Source organism: Narcine bancroftii, chromosome 1 (assembly GCF_036971445.1).
Source record: "Narcine bancroftii isolate sNarBan1 chromosome 1, sNarBan1.hap1, whole genome shotgun sequence".
NCBI lineage: Eukaryota > Metazoa > Chordata > Chondrichthyes > Torpediniformes > Narcinidae > Narcine > Narcine bancroftii.
In genome coordinates, this window is record NC_091469.1 from 323,230,825 (window position 1) to 323,251,210 (window position 20,386).

The window sequence follows — 20,386 nt, forward strand, 5'->3', positions numbered from 1 at the left end:
TATAAACAAACACACATTGTGTAGAGAACACAAGGTTATCAAATACGAAGAATATAAGTACATTTCCAAAAATAAAACAATAGTGATATACCCTTCCCCAGACAAGATTGTTTGTCAGTTATGACAAAAAATGGAAAAAAAGAACTCTCACTGAAATAAAATTCATAGAAATATTAACAAATCTCCAGTGAAATTAACTAAATATTTGAATACTTGAGAACTAAAATATTTAAGTGTGTTTATATATGAAATGCCTTTCATATATATCATTCAAGACAGATTTTGTCAAGCTTCTTCTGACTCCAATAAAATGAATTCCACCAAACTCGAGAATACTAGACTACCAAGCAAATACTGAGATTGCTTTCACAATCCACCTTTAAGTGAAAAAATTGCCCAATTCTCAGCCCACGCCTTGGTTAACATTTCAGTGAGTCCTGAGGGAACTACGCATTGTTAGATCTAAATCTGTCTTTTGACTAAATTATTAATCAGACACCCATTCTGCTAAATGAGAGTAAAGGATCCTGTGACATCATTCAACATTGAGCAGACATGGAGTGGGGCACGGAATTGAAATGAGTGGTCATTGGGAGGTCCCTATTAGTGCAGCGGACAAGAGTGAAGGTACTCAACAAAATAATCTCCCAAACTGCGACCAGCCTCTCCAATGCAGAGGAGACGGCCACAACAGGTGTGTACCTGTTGCATATGAGGCCTGCAAATTCACAAGTGAAATGTTTTCTTGAATTGGAAGGATTCCCCACTCCCACACTGACATAGCCTCTTGCACTGCCGAAACAAAGCCACCCACAACTTGGAGGAACAACAACCAATGTTCCATCTGGGCACTCTCTGACCAGATGGCATTAACACTGACTTCCCTGGTTTCGGTGAGACCCCTCTCTCTCTCTTCCTATCCCTTTGTCTCCTTTCCTCCAGCTTCCCACCCCCTTCCCTCTCCATGCAGAGAGTTATCTCCACCCATTACTTCCCAGCTTTTTTCTCTTCTGCCTCCCACCCATATCCACCAATGACTTCTTTCCTACGGACCAGTGTTCCTCCTCCTGCCCCTCCCCACACCATTTTATTAAGGCACCTAGCTGCTTTTTGTTTATACCTTGACGAAGGCCTCAGGCCCAAAACGTTGGGTTACACAAGGAATGCTGCGTGACCTGCCAAGTTTCTCCAGTACTTTTGTGTAATGAACTACAATCACAGCGTCTGCAGACTTTCTTGTTTAACTCCTTTAATTCATGTACTTTGCAGTATTTACATGTCTCTAATTTTGAACTTTAAAAGATTTTCATACTTCAACAGCATGTACTGTTTGTCCTGGTACTTTCTGCATATTAATTCACCTACCATTTTTATAACTCCCTTTTCCTGTATCGTAAATTTCCTCCCTGAATCTCTCAGGTCCTAAAAAAACATTACCAAACTAATTCAAACTATCCCTTCCCCCTCCCCCATCCAAAATGATATGTTATTAGACCCGAGTCTGCTGAAGAGTAATCCTTTTGATTTATAAACATCCCATCTGCCCCAAAAATGGACCCAACGTCACAGAACCATCAAGTTCTCCAGCCACATATAAATTTGCTGTCTTTCAATTTCCTTTAATATTTTAACATGCAGGAAATTGCAGATTGCAGTAAGCTCCAAAACATTAACATAATATGTAATAACCTGCAGTCAATCCTGGTGACTATCTGTAAAACTGCTGACTCTTGTACAAGTGTCACAGCAGTACAGACTCTACCTTTTACTGACATTCGTATGTGACCTCGGGATGATTACCAGGATAAGAATTTATTGTCATGAACATGTCAGAAAATTCATTGTGTTGCACCAGCATCACAGTGCAAACATTTTTATAAATCAATTCCAAAATAAATAAAATAAAGCAAGAAAAAGAAAAAGTCTACTTGAAGATGGTTCTTTGTTCATTTCGGAATCTGATGCCAGAGGGGAAGAAGCTATCCTTGTGCCACTGAGTGATTATCTTCAGGCTCCTGTTCCTTTTTCCCTGATGGTGGCAGAGTGAAATGGCCTGGGTGGTGGGGGTCCTTTAGGATATAGGCTGCTTTCTTAAAGACTTTGCCTCTTGCGGAGGTCCTCGATGGAGTGAAGATTGGTGCCATTGGTTTCACTGGCTGAGTCAACAACCCTCAGTAATGCAACCAATAAGAATGCTCTCCACAGTACACCTATAGACACCTATAAATTCCTCACAAAGCATAGCCATTGGTGAGCTTTCTTCGTGATTGCATCAACATGGAGGACAGATCCTCAGAGATGTTGATACCCATGAATTTGAAGTCCTTGACCCTCTCCACAATCTATGTTGCAAGATCCACTCATCTCTTAGCAGTATTACAAGCTTCCGTTTCATTTAGTGTAAGGATCACTTTAAGGGCTAGTACAGGCTGCAACCATACACAGCTTTGGTGAGACTGGGAGGAATCAACTAGTATAGGTTGCACCAAATTTGCTACTTTAGAGGAGAAAGGACATTGGGTGGTTTTTTTTTTCAGAGACATGGGTGGTGAGAGAGTCCTGTGTATGCAACACTGAAGAAACACCACTTTATGACCAATGGCCATTTCATCCAACACTGAGTGGGAATTACTCTGTGTGATAATGGACAATTTGGCTGACTCTCCCTATCAGGGGAATTATTGAATCCCCACTGTGACTAAAGGAAAAGGAGAATTGCTGTATCGGATCGTAACCAAAGTAATGGTCATTTGGCAGGAAGCAGCTAAATTAGCAGATGAGCATGCTTTAACCCACAAGGTTAATGACCCATACTTGGGTTTTGGAAGCATCATGGAAGTCACTTGTTTCATTTCCCCCATGCAAGGAAAAGGGGAGTTGTTACAACCATTCGTATGAAAGGATATAAATGGTTAAATGGTTATATGATATTTCTATGGAAGCAACTTGGTAAGGATTCATGAGTTTCGACAGTCTATTCACTCAGTTTCTCCCATCTTCATGATTACTTCTGTGCATCAGTTAAAAGTCTGCATTTCAACAATGGATTTCTCAGACTGAATTTTGGAATGACTTTCCAGAATTGTGCCTAAGCTGTAATGGTTTGGGTATCACACACACCCACACATGAGAAAATTTGCACATAGTTGGGTTTGATTTGACTAATGTTTTACCCTGCTAGAAATTATTAAGTTAGGATTTTAAAAGAAAATAACAACACTGCCTTGATGGATTTCCATTGTTTCTGGTCTGCAATGTAACAAATTGGGGGTTGGTCTGGGATCTGACCAAAATTGGAGCTTATTGATCAATTGATTTTCAATTTGATTGATTAAATTCCTTTTTGAAAGCCAATTAAAAGGCTTCTGGGTGTGTGGGAAAACAGCAGCAATGGATATTGATGAGTTTTTGAAATCGCCATCCTCTGTGAGTTTGCAGTGAGTGAAAAAGGATGAGTTGGTGGTTACTGTCCAAAAGTTTGGATTTGTTGCAATAGAACCATCTACAAAAAAGGTGGAGATGTGGAGAATTATAGTTGAAAACTTCATAACAGTGGGGAAGTTTGGAGAGGAGGAGTTAGAACAGTTTCCTGGGAGCAGAGGTTACCGTTGGAAGAGTTTGAATTAGAAAAACATAGATTTGAGTGGAGGAAGCAGAGAAGCAAAGGCAGCTTGAGAGAGATGAAAAATGGAGTTCCACCTTCTGTTCCTAGTAAGAGTTTGTTACCAGTAGGGAGATTAACTTAGTTCCTCCATTTGATGAGGCTGATATTGATAAATACTTCCAGCATTTCGAGAAAGTTATTGAGAGTTTGAAGTGGCCACAGGACCATTTGACCCTCATATTGCAATGTGGGATTAAAATGAAGGTCCAGCAGGCTTACTCTGCCCTTACAACTGAACAAGTTGCTGATTAGGAGACTGTAAGGCAAGCCATTCTTAAAGCTTATAAATTAATTCCAGAATCTTATCGGCAAAAATTCAGGAATTTGAGGAAATTAGTGAACCAGACTTATAAGGATTTTGTGTATAACAAAGCTATGTGCTTTGACCGACGGTGCAAATAAAAACAATATATAAATGATAATTATAACAGACTGAGAGAGCTTGTATCAGTTAAGGAAATTAAAAGGTGCATTCCTAATGACATAAAAGCATATTTAGATGAAAAGGGAGAGGAAATTTGGCAGGAAGCAGCTAAATTAACAGATGAGCTTGATTTAACCCACAAGGTTAAGTTTGTACCAAGTAGAACCTTCCAAAATGGTAAAATGGACTATCCAAGTAAGTTAGAAAATAAATAGGAAAGTGAAGATGAAGGGAAGCAAGTAAAGGAAAAACCTTCAGGTCCCTTTTGCCACCATAGAAACCTGGTCACATGATAACAAATTGTTCTGAACTAGATGCATGTATTCAAAGAGATGAAAAACATAGAAATAAAAAATGTTCCAAACCTGCTGATAACATTGGGGATGAATTCAAAAACTTTGTGTCAGAAGGTTTGGTTTCAGTAAAGGAAAGGTCACCACAAGTACCAGTGAAAATCCTTCACGATATGGGATCACCCAGTCATTCAGTTAGACAGTGTTTTGGAGTTTAGCAATGAGACTACCATGGGTGAAATAAATTTGATTTGAGGTCTGGGGGGGGGGGGGGGGGGGTGATCCAGAATCGATACCTCTGCACAAGACAGTGTCGAAATCAGCATTAGTTTAAAAAATATATATTATTTTAAAATGTTTCCGTACATGTAATCAATAAATCATTATATGTGTTTAAATTGAATAAATTTTCATTCGTTACATGATGGTTATAACTCCTCCCCTTCCCTTGTTCTGCCAACCCCTCACCCCCCCCCCCAAAGAGTATATGTAAATGAAGAATTATATATAGTATAAAAATAAGGAAAAGAGAAATAAATAATGTAGTATTGTGGATTGACTGGAGCAACACACTGGAACTCAAAAGATTTTATATGATCACTTTCATTTTAAAGAAAGTTAACATAGGTCTTTAGAGACTGGAAGAACATTTTACAGATTTATACCTAAAAACTGTATATTCGGACTCCAAATTTGCAAAAAATATAGGATATTTATTTCCCAAATTATATGTAATTTTCTCTAAAGGAATACAGCTTTGAATTTCTGCATTTCATCTTCCCATATCTAAGTATGAGTCTGATTTCCAAGTCACTGAAATATATTTCCTTGCTTCTGCCAATGCTATTTTAACAAATTTAATTTGATATATTGAAGATTTTAATTTGGGTCTTGTTCCTTCTATATTCTCCAGTAGAAATAAATCTGGGTTTAATAGAAATACTGTACCAGTAACTTGTTCTAAGAAGCTTCACAGATTCATCCCAAAAGGTTTTACCTTAGAACATGACCAAGTTGAATGTAAGAGCCTATCTCTTCATTGCACCTAAAACATTGATCTCATATATCTGATTTAATTTTATTCAATTTTTGTGATGTTAAATATAGCTGATATAAAAAAATTATACTGAACTAATCTATATCATACATTAATAGTATCTTCACTCATCAATTGTAATATTCAGATCCAACTCCCATTTCTGTCTAGATTTTTGCACTCCTTGTTTAGTAGTTCATTTTTACAAGATATATTGCAAAAGTGATATTTTTATATATTTTCTCTCCTAATGAGTTTCCAGCTCACTACATAGAGTTAACTGCATTTCTAAACCTAATTTTCCCCTTAAATTTGCTCTGAATTGGAAATAACAGAACAAAGTGTTACACGGTATTCCATATTTATTCGTCAATTGTTCAAATGACATCAATTGACTTTGCTCATAACAATCGTCAGTATACCAAACCAAATAATTTGAAATCAGTTCTTCTTTGATAAAGGTAAAAGCTGATTTTGAATCGAGGGCATCTTAGACGATATATTCCAATTCCAAACAGTAATCAAGTATTTCAACAATGGTGTCTCTTTAACCCCAATTAATAATTTTGAATCCCATTTGTATATAAATTCCTCTGCTAATCTCTCTCCTACTTTATCTAACTCTATTTTGACCTATGCCGGTTTTTCTACTACTTCAAAGAGAGAGGTAAGGAATCTCATTTGAGCCACTTAGCAAGTTGTAGGCCACCCAATTCATATTTTCACATTATCTTTCTATAGAAGCTCTTGACATTTTACATTTCCAAATAAATTTCCTTATTTATTTAATTACTAAAAAAAAACTTGTGTAACACTAATATAGGTGAGGTTTGAAAAAGATACTGAATTCTGAAATATATTCATATTTATACAATTAACCCATCCTATTAATGTTATAGGTAGAGTCATCAATTTTTTAAAAACTTTCAACTTTTTTTAAAAATCACAAATAATTCAATTTGTATAGATTTTTTAAAATTATTGTCTACGCGAATCCCTAAATATTTAATTCCAATTTTTGGCCATTTAAATTGAGTATTTCTTTGACAATGACTATAATCTACTTCTGTAAGTGGCATAGTTTCACTTTTATCTCAATTTATTTTGTACCCAGAAATCTTACCATATTCCTCCATATGGTATAATTTTTACAGGGAAGTCTCAGGTTCGGTCAAGCATATTAAAACCTCATCTGCAAAAATTTTGTGCTCTTCTTGACCAACCTTAATTTCCAAATCGCTCCTAATTACTTTTGCTAGTGGGTCTATAACTAATATAAACATATCCTTGTCTGCTTGATCTTGTCAATTGGAATGAAGTAGATAATTGTCCATGAATTACTACTTTAGCTTTGGGATCATTATATAAGGCTTTAATCCAATTTATAAAAGTATGACCAAATCCAAATTTGTCCAAAATCCTGTCAGGGGAATTATTGAATACCCACTGTGACTAAAGGAAAAGGAGAAGTGCTGCATCAGATAATGATCAAAGCAATGGACATTCCGATTGACCCATACCTGGGTTTTGAAAGCATCGTGGAAGTTACATGTTTCATTTTCCCTAAACAAGGAAAAGGGGATTTGTGACAACAGTTCATATGAAGTATATTTCTCTGAAAGCAACTCGATGGGGATTTATGAGTTTTCAGCAGTCCGGTCACTCAGTCTTTCCCATCTCTTTGTTATTACTTCTGTGCATCAGTTAAAAGTCTGTGTTTCAACAATGGATTTCTAACACGGTATTTTGGAATGACTTTTCAGAATTACACACACACAAAATGTTGGATTTCATTTGACTAATGTGTTATGTTATTAGTAGTTGTTAATAAATATAGTGTTTAAAAAAACAATAACTGTCTTGGTGAATTTCTTTTGCTACTGCTCTGCAATGTAACAACAGTTTCTATCATTAGATGTGGAAGCGATCGAGCCATTGAGGAACTGAAACTCTCTTTCAGATTTTATTTTTTTAAAAACAAAAAAAAAGCTTAAAGGCAGCCCATCCAACCTCCCTTACGTAAGGGAGACATACTGGAATCAGATGCTGGAATTTGAAGCAAATGTCATGATGCAGGGTTTCAACTTGAAAGGTGGACAATTCCTTGCCCCTACCTGCCTACCGGACACTACTTTTTATTTATTTTTTTTATTTTTCACACCATAAACCACATTAACGATGATACATACTTTTTCCTTTTCAAATATATACAGTGCCATTTTCTTCCCCCCCCCCCCCTCCCATCCCACCCTCCCTACCTCCCCCCTCCCGTCCATTTAAAGTACAAAATCTAGGATACATTAAACCAGTCAAATAATGTTGTCATTCAATAAAAATAAACAAGAAATTCCACTGAGTCAATTCTTTTCATTTCCTTCTCCTTTCGTTAATTTAGTTAGTGAATGTCCCCGGTAGGTTTTCACTATTGTGTTTCATGTAAGGCTCCCATATTTGTTCAAATATTTCAATATTATTTCTTAAACTATATGTTATTTTTTCTAATGGAATACATTTATTCATTTCTATATACCATTGTTGTATTTTCAAATTATCTTCTGATTTCCAGGTTGACATAATACATTTTTTTGCTACGGCTAGAGCTATCTTAACAAATCTTTTTTGTGCATCCTCCAAATCAATTCCAAATTCTTTGTTTTTTATGTTACTTAGGAGGAAGATCTCTGGATTCTTTGGTATATTGTTTTCTGTAATTTTATTTAATATTTGGTTTAGATCTTCCCAAAATTTTTCTACTTTCTCACATGTCCAGATTGCATGAATTGTTGTTCCCATTTCTTTTTTACATCAAAAACATCTATCAGATACTGTTGGGTCCCATTTATTTAACTTTTGAGGTGTAATGTATAGCCTGTGTATCCAGTTATATTGTATCATACGTAACCTCGTATTTATTGTATTTCTCATCGTTCCAGAACATAACTTCTCCCATGTTTCCTTTTTTATCTTTATATTTAAATCTTGTTCCCATTTTTGTTTAGTTTTACCATTTGTTTCCTCATTCTCCTTTTCTTGCAGTTTAATATACATATTTGTTATAAATCTTTTGATTATCATTGTATCTGTAATCACATATTCAAAGTTACTTCCCTCTGGTAAACTCAGACTGCTTCCTAATTTGTCCTTCAAGTAGGATCTCAATTGGTAATATGCCAGCACTGTATCTTGAGTTATATTGTATTTATCTTTCATTTGTTCAAAGGATAATAATCTATTTCCTGAAAAAACAATTTTCTATTCTTTTGATCCCTTTTTTCTCCCATTCTCTAAAGGAAAGGTTATCTATTGTAAAAGGGAGTATCTTGTTTTGCGTCAATATTAGTTTTGGTAATTGATAATTTGTTTTATTTCTTTCTACATGAATCTTCTTCCAAATATTGAGTAGATGATGTAATACTGGAGAACTTCTATGTTGTACCAATTTTTCATCCCATTTATATAATATGTGTTCAGGTATCTTTTCCCCTATTTTACCTAATTCTAATCTAGTCCAATCTGGCTTTTCCCTTGTTTGATAAAAATCTGATAGGTATCTTAATTGTGCGGCTCTATAATAATTTTTAAAGTTTGGCAGTTGTAAGCCTCCTTGTTTATACCATTCTGTTAATTTATCTCGTGCTATCCTCGGTTTCCCCCCTTTCCATAAAAATTTCCTTATTATTTTCTTTAACTCCTTGAAGAATTTCTCTGTCAGGTGTATTGGCAATGCCTGAAATAGGTATAATATCCTTGGAACAATGTTCATTTTAATACAGTTTATCCTTCCTATTAGTGTTAGTGGTAAATCTTTCCAATGCTCTAAATCGTCCTGTAATTTTTTTCATTAGTGAATAATAATTGAGTTTATATAGTTGGCCGAGATTTTTATTTATTTGTATACCTAAGTATCTTATTGCTTGCATTTGCCATCTGAATGGTGATTCCTTCTTAAATTTTGAGAAATCCGCATTATTCATAGGCATTGCTTCACTTTTATTTACGTTAATCTTGTAACCCGACACTTCTCCATATTCCTTCAATTTCTTATATAATTCTTTTATTGATAGTTCTGGTTCTGTTAAGTATACTATAACATCATCCGCAAATAAACTGATTTTATATTCCTTGTCTTTTATTTTTATCCCTTTTATATTATTTTCTGTTCTTATCAATTCTGCTAGTGGTTCTATAGCTAACGCGAACAATAAAGGTGATAGTGGGCATCCCTGCCGTGTTGACCTGCTTAAGTTAAATTGCTTCGATACATATCCATTTACTGTCACTTTCGCCAATGGCCCCTTATATAATGCTTTAATCCAATTAATATACTTCTCTGGTAAACTGAATTTTTGCAATACTTTGAATAAATAATTCCATTCTACTCTGTCAAAGGCCTTCTCTGTGTCTAAAGCAACTGCTACAGTTGGCGCTTTACTCCCTTCTACTGCATGAATTAAGTTAATAAATTTACAAATATTGTGTGTTGTGCGTCTTTTTTTAATAAATCCAGTTTGGTCTAGATTTACCATTTTCGGTACATACTCTGCTAATCTGTTTGCTAATAGTTTAGCTATTATCTTATAATCTGTGTTAAGTAAAGATATTGGTCTATATGACGCTGGTGCGAGTGGATCTTTCCCTTGCTTTAGTATTACTGTAATTATTGCTGTTTTACATGAATCTGGTAAGCTTTGTGTTTTATCAATCTGGTTGATTACTTCCAGGAGGGGAGGAATTAATAAATCTTTAAATGTTTTATAGAATTCTATTGGGAATCCATCCTCTCCTGGTGTCTTATTATTTGGTAATTTTTTTATTATCTCTTGTATTTCTACTATTCCAAATGGTTCTGTTAATTTATTTTGTTCCTCTATTTGTAGTTTTGGTAGTTCAATTTTAGTTAGAAATTCATCTATTTTCCCTTCTTTCCCTTCGTTTTCAGTTTGGTATAATTGTTCATAGAATTCTCTAGTTTTCCTTGATCTCCTTTGGATTATATGTGATTTGTTTGTCTTTTTTCCTTGATACCAATACCATTTTCTTAGCTTGTTCTGTCTTAAGCTGCCATGCTAGAATTTTGTGCGTTTTTTCCCCTAGTTCATAATATTTCTGTTTTGTCTTCATTATATTCTTCTCCACCTTATGTTTGTAGTGTTTCATATTTTATTTTTTTATCTGCCAATTCTCTTCTTTTAGTTGTATCTTCCTTCATTGCTAATTCTTTTTCTATATTTACTATTTCCCTTTCCAACTGCTCTGTTTCCGGATTATAGTCCTTCTTCATCTTGGTTACATAACTTATTATTTGCCCTCTAATGAACGCTTTCATTGCATCCCATAGTATAAACTTATCTTTCACTGATTCCGTGTTTATTTCAAAATACATTTTAATTTGTCTTTCAATGAATTCTCTAAAATCCTGCCTTTTGAGTAACATGGAGTTTAATCTCCACCTATACATTCTTGGAGGGATGTCCTCTAACTTTACCGTCAATATTAAGGGTGAATGGTCCGATAATATTCTAGCTTTATATTCTGTTTTTCTTACTCTATCTTGCATACGAGCTGATAACAAAAATAGGTCTATCCTTGAGTATGTTTTATGTCTAGCTGAGTAATATGAATATTCCTTTTCCTTTGGGTGTTGTTTCCTCCATATATCCAAAAGTTGCATTTCTTCCATCGATTTAATTATAAATTTGGTTACTTTGTTCTTTCTGTTAATTTTTTTCCCAGTTTTGTCCATATTTGAATTCAAATTCAGGTTGAAATCCCTCCTATTAATATGTTCCCTTGCGTATCTGCTATCATCAGAAAAATATCTTGTATAAACTTTTGATCTTCTTCGTTAGGTGAATATACATTGAGTAGATTCCAAAACTCCGAATATATCTGACATTTTATCATTACATATCTCCCTGCTGGATCTATTATTTCCTCTTCTATTTTAATTGGCACATTTTTACTAATTAATATAGCTACTCCTCTTGCTTTTGAATTATACGACGCTGCTGTTATGTGTCCTACCCAATCTCTCTTTAATTTCTTGTGCTCCAATTCAGTTAAATATGTTTCTTGCACAAATGCTATATCAATTTTTTCTTTTTTCAGTAAATTTAGCAGTTTCTTCCTTTTAATTTGGTTATGTATTCCGTTAATATTTAAAGTCATATAGTTCAGCGTAGCCATTTTATACTTTGTTTATCTTCCCTTTCTATTTCTCCATCATTACCTTTCCTTCTTATCCATTTCTGCTTTCTTGTTTTGAATACTTTATAAGACAACATTTCTAAAACATCAAACATTTTCCCTATTCTCCTATTTAAAACTTCTTTAACCCCAATCTCCCCTCCCCCTCCTGAGTTGTCCTTTATCCCTTGTCGGACAACCACATCTCCCCTCTCCATTTGGATTTGCGAATTCACTCGCAAACGTCAGCTGATTTTGCAGTGACCGTAACTTAGGCAATTCCTGGTGGCGAATCTGCCTGCCTTGCAGCAGGCAAAAATAAATTTCATGTAATATGACACTGTTTTATTACTATGATAATAAATTTGAATCTTGAATCTTTTGAATGTTGAAATATTTGTTTTAATGTCTTAAATTACAACCAATTAACCCACAATCCCTGAAGGTTTGTGAATGATGGGAGGAAACGGAGCACCCACAGGAAACCCACACAGGCACCAGAGCACGTACAAACTTCTTACACACAGCGGAGGATTTGAGTCTAGGTTGAGGCGCTGTAACAGCATTGAGGTAACTGCTACGCTAACCATTACTTGACTCCTTCCTCACTGGGCATTGACGGGAGTCTGAGGTCTGCTGCACTTCTGCTTGGAGATAGCAGTGAGACTGATGGGCCCCAATCCGAGCTCCTGAACGTGGAAATCATTCAAAAATGCATTATAAAAATGAAAAAATGTGAAGAAACGTGGAAAATTCACATGCTGGTAGGTGCTGATCGGCTACATCAGCTTCTGGTATAGAGACATCAATTCTTCTTCCTTTGGCTTGGCTTTGCGGATGAAGATTTATGGAGGGGGTAAATGTCCACGTCAGCTTCAGGCTCGTTTGTGGCTGGCAAGTCCGATGCGGGACAGGCAGACACGGTTGCAGCGGTTCCAAGGGAAAATTGGTTGGTTGGGGTTGAGTGTTTCCTCCTTTGTCTTTTGTCAGTGAGGTGGGCTCTGCGGTCTTCTTCAAAGGTGGTTGCTACCCGCCGAACTGTGAGGCGCCAAGATGCAATACCCCTGAGTGAAAAGCCCTGCAACAGGTGGTGGACACAGTCCAGGACATCACAGGCATACTCCTTCCCATCTCTGAGAACATCTACAGGGAACATTGCAGTTGGAGAGCAGCAGCAATCATCAAAGAGAGATCCATACCACCCAGTACACACTCTGTTCTTGCTGCTACCGTCACGAAAGAAGTATTGGGGTGGCACAATTGACATAGCGGTTAGCGCAACACCATTACAGCACCAGCGATCGGGACCAGGGTCCTAATCCCACGCTGTTGGTACATTCTCTCCGTGTCTGCATGTTTTCCCCGGGAGACTCTGGCTTCCTCCCTCTGTTCGAAAAGTAGGTTAATTGGGTGGCCCGGACTTGTGTTCCAAAATGGCTTGTTACCATGCTGTATGTCTAAATTTTAAGACTCAGACCACCACCTCTATCTTATTCGGGATCAGGCCCGAAACCACGGCAATATTATCTTTGCCTCCTATGGGCCAGCTGAGTTCCTCCAGCATTTCGCTGTGTTTTTACTGCAACCGCACCATCTGCAGATTTTCGTGGAACAGCTGCTACACCTCCTCCCCCGATCAGACTTCTCAACAGCAAACTCAACCAGGTTCTGGCCTCAGAAGGTGGGGGTGGAAAATGCTTTGAAAGGTCAAATCTAAAGTCAACAACTGATCAGCGAAGAGGGGCTAACGAAGTGAAAAATGGAAGGATTACACCCACCAGCAAAACTTCAGCTGTCTGGCAACGTGGCTGAAAATTGGAGCAGATTTCAACAGCGTTTTAGTGGCTGTCGGAGCTGAGGAGAAAAGCGATGAAGTGAACGCATCAGTTTTCTTCATGTCGTTAGTGGTGAGGGAGATAATGCGGCTTTACACTGGGGTGTTCAGACCACCTGAAAGGGCCTGGGGGCTCTTTGTAGTTCCTCTGCATTGTTTCCATGTGCACAGGGGTTTTTTCTGGCATTGCCAGTAGGTGGGAACTTTGCCTGGGCTGCAGGGTAAAAGAATCTCAGGGTTGTATGGGATGCCATACACAGACCCTGACCACAGATCTGCTCTCACTGGCTCACACGTGCTCGCCCCTTCCACAGGCTCTTCCCCCGCCGAATTGCGGCTCCAATGATGAGGCACCACGCCGTCTTCCCAACGCCGCCTCCCATTGGATGCGCCGGGAGACACCCCAACGCCGCCTCCCATTGGATGCGCCGGGAGATACCCCAACGCCGCCTCCCATTGGATGCGCCGGGAGATACCCCAACGCCGCCTCCCATTGGATGCGCCGGGAGATACCCCAACACCGCCTCCCATTGGATACGCCGGGAGACACCCCACGCCCCCCTCCGCAGCCGGCGGCGGCCGAGTAAACCTCCTGCCGATTGGTCGACAGGCCGACCACCCTTCGTACCTCGAGCCCCCCCCTCCACGAAACGGCGGGTTGTGCACTTTAAAGGCTGCATTTGAGCTTCCGAGTTTCTCCGGCGTCGCCTTTCTTTTCCGAGGAGGGGGAAAGGGAAGGCGGTCGAACCGGCCCCGCTTCGGCGTGTCACCGACGCGTTCCGGCCCCATCCCGCTCCCCCCTTCTCTTAGTTCCACCACCGAAGGTTCCCCGCCGCGAGGAGGGAAGGGGTTTGGCGCGGGACCCGCGGCCTCCCCCTCCTGGACTCGGCGTCAGCGATGTCCGCGCGGGGCTGAGGCGTCCCACCCCTTCCCGCTGTCACCCCCCCACCCCCTTCCCACCCCCGCCACCTGAGGTACAACTGAGCGATCGCAGACGCTGCAGCCTCTTCCCTCCCTCCCTCGTCTCTTCCGCTGGCCGTGGTAAGATGGCGGAGCGATCTGCGCTGGAGGCGAGGAGCCTGGTTTCCCACCCGGCCGGCTGGCAGTCCCTCCTGTCCTTCACCGTCCTCTTCCTGGCCTGGCTGGCTGGCTTCAGCTCCCGCCTCTTCGCTGTCATCCGTTTCGAGAGCATCATCCACGAGTTCGACCCGTGGTGAGTGGGCAAGGGGGGGGGGGGCGGCGAGGCAGCCAGGACGGTGGTGTGGGGAGGGGGGAAGGGAGGTTTGGTGGGGAGGGGGGGGAAAGGGAGGTTTGGAGGGGAGGGGGGGAAAGGGAGGTTTGGAGGGGAGGGGGGGGAAAGGGAGGTTTGGAGGGGAGGGGGGGGAAAGGGAGGTTTGGAGGGGAGGGGGGAAAAGGGAGGTTTGGAGGGGAGGGGGGAAAAGGGAGGTTTGGAGGGGAGGGGGGAAAAGGGAGGTTTGGAGGGGAGGGGGGAAAAGGGAGGTTTGGAGGGGAGGGGGGAAAAGGGAGGTTTGGAGGGGAGGGGGGAAAAGGGAGGTTTGGAGGGGAGGGGGGAAAAGGGAGGTTTGGAGGGGAGGGGGGAAAAGGGAGGTTTGGAGGGGAGGGGGGAAAAGGGAGGTTTGGAGGGGAGGGGGGAAAAGGGAGGTTTGGAGGGGAGGGGGGAAAAGGGAGGTTTGGAGGGGGGGAAGGGAGGTTTGGTGGGGGGAAGGGAGGTTTGGTGGGGGGGAAGGGAGGTTTGGTGGGGGGGAAGGGAGGTTTGGTGGGGGGGAAGGGAGGTTTGGTGGGGGGGAAGGGAGGTTTGGAGGGGGGGAAGGGAGGTTTGGAGGGGGGGAAGGGAGGTTTGGAGGGGGGAAAGGAGGTTTGGAGGGGGGAAGGGAGGTTTGGAGGGGGGGAAGGGAGGTTTGGAGGGGGGAAGGGAGGTTTGGAGGGGGGGAAGGGAGGTTTGGAGGGGGGGAAGGGAGGTTTGGAGGGGGGAAGGGAGGTTTGGAGGGGGGAAGGGAGGTTTGGAGGGGGGGAAGGGAGGTTTGGAGGGGGGAAGGGAGGTTTGGAGGGGGGAAGGGAGGTTTGGAGGGGGGGAAGGGAGGTTTGGAGGGGGGGGAGGGAGGTTTGGAGGGGGGGAAGGGAGGTTTGGAGGGGGGAAGGGAGGTTTGGAGGGGGGGAAGGGAGGTTTGGAGGGGGGGAAGGGAGGTTTGGAGGGGGGGAAGGGAGGTTTGGAGGGGGGAAGGGAGGTTTGGAGGGGGGAAGGGAGGTTTGGAGGGGGGAAGGGAGGTTTGGAGGGGGGGAAGGGAGGTTTGGAGGGGGAAGGGAGGTTTGGAGGGGGGGAAGGGAGGTTTGGAGGGGGGGAAGGGAGGTTTGGAGGGGGGAAGGGAGGTTTGGAGGGGGGGAAGGGAGGTTTGGAGGGGGGGAAGGGAGGTTTGGAGGGGGGGAGGGAGGTTTGGAGGGGGGGGAGGGAGGTTTGGAGGGGGGGGAGGGAGGTTTGGAGGGGGGGGAGGGAGGTTTGGAGGGGGGGGAGGGAGGTTTGGAGGGGGGGGAGGGAGGTTTGGAGGGGGGGGAGGGAGGTTTGGAGGGGGGGGAGGGAGGTTTGGAGGGGGGGGAGGGAGGTTTGGAGGGGGGGGAGGGAGGTTTGGAGGGGGGGAGGGAGGTTTGGAGGGGGGGGAGGGAGGTTTGGAGGGGGGGAGGGAGGTTTGGAGGGGGGGAGGGAGGTTTGGAGGGGGGGAGGGAGGTTTGGAGGGGGGGAAGGGAGGTTTGGAGGGGAGGGGAATCGTGTCGAGGAAGTGGGGGTGGGGGGGGTTGACTGGAATCTCTTATTAGAGAACTAGAGGTGAACATTTTGGGTCCAGTGACCATAATGCCATTAGTTGCAAGTTAATTATTGAGAAGGATATGCCTGGGCTTTGGGCTGAGATTCTAAATTGGAGAAAGACTAATTTTGAGCAAATGAGAAAGGATCTAGAATGAGTGGATTGGGATAGGTTGTCATCCGGCAAGGGTGTGGGAGGTAAGTGTAGGACCTTCAAAAGTGAATTTTTGGGAGTACGGTGTCTTTATGCTCCTGTTAGGATCAAAGACAAGGTTAGAAGGTATAGGGAACCTTGGTTTGCGAGGGATATTGGGGGTGTGATTCAGAAGAAGAAAGAGGCATAAAACAGGTATAGGCAACATGGAGCAAATAAGGTACTTGAGGGGAATTTTTAAAAAAAACAAAAAATATCGGGAAGGTTAAAGGAAGGCATGAGGTTGCTTTGGCAGACAATGTGAAGGAAAATCCTAAGGGTTTCTACAGGTACACTATATTAAGAGCAAAAGGATACTAAGGGACAAAATTGGTCCACTTGGAGATCAGAGTGGTCGGCTTTGTAAGGAGCCAAAATAAATGGGGGAGATTTGCATTTTCTTTTAAATCAGTATTCACTCAGGAAACTGGCATAGAGTTGTGGGAAGTAAAGAAAACAAGCAATGAGGTCTTACAGATTAAAAAGGAGGAAATGCTTGCTGTTTCAAAGCATATAAGGGTGGATAAATCCCCAGGGCCCAACAAGATATTCCCTTGGACCTTGAGGGAGGCTAGTGCAGAAATGAGTGTTCCTGGCAGAAATATTTAAAACTTCCTTAGCCACGGGGATGTGGTGCCAGACGATTGGAGGGTAGCTCACGTTGTTCTGCCTTTTTAAAAAAAGGCTCCAAAAGTAACCTTGGAAATTATAGGCCGATGAGTCTGATATCAGTAGTAGGTAAATGATTGGAAGGTGTTCTCAGAGATCAGATATACAATTATTTGGATGGTTAGGGACCTATTAAGGCTAATCAATATGGCTTTGTGCGTGCCAGACCGTGTTTAACCAATCTTAGAGTTTTTCAAGGAGGTTACTAGGAAAGTTGACAAAGGAAAGGCTGTAGATTTTGTTTACATGGACTTCAGTAAGGCCTTTGACAAGGTCCCCACATGGGAGGCTAGTCAGGTAGGTTTAGGTACTAGTTATTCATGGTGAAGTAGTGAACTGGATTCGACAATGGCTGGACGGGAAAAGCCAGAGCATAGTGGTGAAGATTGCTTCTCAGGTTGGAGGCCTGTGACTAGTATTGGGACCATTGTTTGTCAGCTGTATGATCTGGATGATAATGTGAGAAATTGGTTCATCAAGTTTGGAGGTGACACTAGGATTGGAGATGTGGTTAGCGAAGAAAGTTTTCAAAGCTTGCAGAGTGATCTGAAGCAGCTGAGAATGGCGGATGGAGTTTAATGCAGACAAGTGTGAGGTGTTGTAGTTTGGAAGGACAAACTAAGAAAGGATCTACACTGTAAATGGTAGGGCACTGAGAAACACAGTAAAACAGATTGATCTGGGAATGCAGATAGATAATTCCCTGAAAGTTGCATCACAGATGGTTAGGGTTGAAAAGAGAGCTTTTGGCATATTGGCCTTCATAAATCAAAGTATTGAGTATATGAGTTGGGATTTTTATATTAAAGTTGTATAAGACATTGATGAGGCCAATTTTGGAGTATTTTATGTGCAATTTTGTTCACCTAACTACAGTAAAGATATCAATAAGATGGAAAGCGTGCAGAGAAGATTTACTAGGATTTTGCCCTGACTTCAGGAACTGAGATACAGGGAAAGGTTAAACAGGTTAGGACTTTATTCCCTGGTGCTCAGAAGAATGAGAGAAGATTTGAGGGAGATAGACAGAGAAAATGTTTGTTGGCTTTTTCCACTGAGGGTAGGTGAGATACAAACCATAGAACATGCGTTAAGAGTGAGGGGAAAAACTTTAGGGGGAACTTCTTCGCACATAGTGGTAGGAGTGTGGAACGTGTTTCCAGCTGAAGTGGTAAATGTGGACTCAATTTTAACATTTAAGAAGAATTTGGAGAGTAACATGGATGGGAGATGAATGGAGGGCTATGGACAGGGTGTAGGTCAGTGCAGGTTAGGCAAAAAAAAGGTTTCGGCACAGACTAGCGGGGCTGAGGTGGCCTGTTTCTGTGCTGCCATTGTTCTATGGTTCTTTGATACTATGGAAAGGTCGGGGAGTTTTGGAAAGTTTGGGAATTGGGCAGGGGATGGAGGAGAGACTGGAATGGGGTTATGGTGGGGTGGAGGGCCTGGGATGAAGCTGGGAATGTTGGATGGTCTGGGGCTGTGGGGAGGGGGGCAGGTAAGAGGGTCTGGATGGAACTGTGGTGGGGGGGGTGAAGCATCTGGTACAGGACTCTGGTGGGGTAGAGGGTATGGATAGGGCTGTGGGGGGGTAGGTGGAGCATATGGAAGGGGATGTGGAGGGTCTGGACAAGGCTGTGGGCATGGGGGGGTAGGACAAGGAAGAAGTGTGGGAGGGAGAAGAGGATAATGTAGGTTAGAGTATGTGTTGAGGAGGGAGGATCTGGAAGAGGCTTTGGTGACGGAGAAATGTCTTGAAGTGGTTGTGAGTGGAGGAAGGAGGATCTGGAAGGGGCTGTGGGGGGATGGAATTTGGAGGGTGCTGTGGGTGGTGAGGAAGGAGATTTTGGGGGAGGAAGAGCAGGATCTGGCAGGAGGAAGAAGGAAGGGTAATGGAAAATCCAGAAGGGGCTGGTTTGGGGGAAGCAAAGATGCCAAGCAGGAGTTGGGGAAAAGAACGGAATAGTGGCTGTCACGGGGGTGTCGGAAGTAGATGAGTTTGAAATAGGAAGCACGAGTGGTCCTGGGAATGAATGGATTGGGAAGAGCATGATTAGGCAGCTGGGGCAGCTGGGAATGGATCCTATGCAGTGGTGAAAAGATGATAAGCAGAAGAGGAGGCCAAAAGTTAGTTGAGAGCTTGTGGGCTTAGAAGTTAAATATTATGGATTTTATAGGGAATAAAGTTAATGAAAAATGAATGTAAATACAGGAAGTTGGGAAAGGAGTAACTGAAGAGATGGGCAGTTTTAGCATGAATAGGTCATGGAGAAAAGAAATATTGGAGGTGAGAGGCATGCAGAATGCTTTGTGAACCCAGGAGCATTTTCCTTTACCTCCTGTGCCCAATGAAGCCACCTGCTGTGAATCTGCATAATATCATTGTTCCTGCATGAGTGGACTTAAGGTTTTTTTTACTCAAAATTCTTTTGGGATTCTTGTGAACGAGAACATTGCTTCAAAGAAGCATGGAAGAGCTTTAACTGTTGCAGTCGTGTTGATTTTCAAGTCTTCTTGTATAACAGTTTGGTGGAATAAAAGTTTAGTTGGCAAGTTTGAAAAAAGTTCATGGTCTGTTGTCTATATATAACATTGGAACATTGATTTGCAAATGAAGCATATTAATAATCAAAGGAGCTTAAAAATTGAGGAAAAAGTTGGGATAAGAATGCCTATATTTAGTAGTGATAAGCTCAATGACTTCTTAAGGGTCAGACTGACAGCTTCGAGAAGATCCAAGATATCTCATGTGAATGATCTGTGAAAGATAAGTGGATAAATCACTAAAACGTAATTAAATCAAATGCATAAACAGTGACGATCATTGTCAGATGTTAAGAAAACATGATAGTTGGACCAGCAGTGTTTCACCAATTTTTCCCCACCAATGTTTGAAAATTGAAGACAAGATTCTAAAATGATAATGCTTTAAGTGCAATGCCTGAAAAAAAATACTGCACAAGTATGGCTGCTGTCATATAGATAAGTACAGTGTAGAAATGCACTCAATTCTTACTTGCTGCCACCACATAGGTATGCAAAATACACCAACAGTATACATTAAATTATCACACTATGCATGAACAGTGAAGGAGATAATAAAATATAAAAGGATAGATAAACATTCATTGTTACATTTTGCAAAATATGTTATTCAATAGGGCAGACAGATTTTTCTGTGGTCCTGGTGTAGTTTATGGATAGGGTAGAAGAGGGAGGTTCAAGCACCTGACAGATGTTGGAAAACAATCTTGTTGAACCAAGAGGTG

General features: G+C 41.5%; 1 protein-coding gene across 1 annotated transcript in view; it reads left to right on the forward strand.

Annotated features, from left to right (window-relative positions):
• The first annotated feature begins 14,002 nt into the window (after positions 1-14,002).
• Positions 14,003-20,386, forward strand: part of stt3b (STT3 oligosaccharyltransferase complex catalytic subunit B) — a 108,154-nt gene continuing 101,770 nt past the window's right edge. Inside the window, exon 1 of the mRNA XM_069907339.1 lies at positions 14,003-14,650. Coding sequence (XP_069763440.1) covers positions 14,484-14,650 — 167 coding nt within the window. The 5' untranslated portion in view covers positions 14,003-14,483. The remainder of the gene's footprint in view (positions 14,651-20,386) is intronic.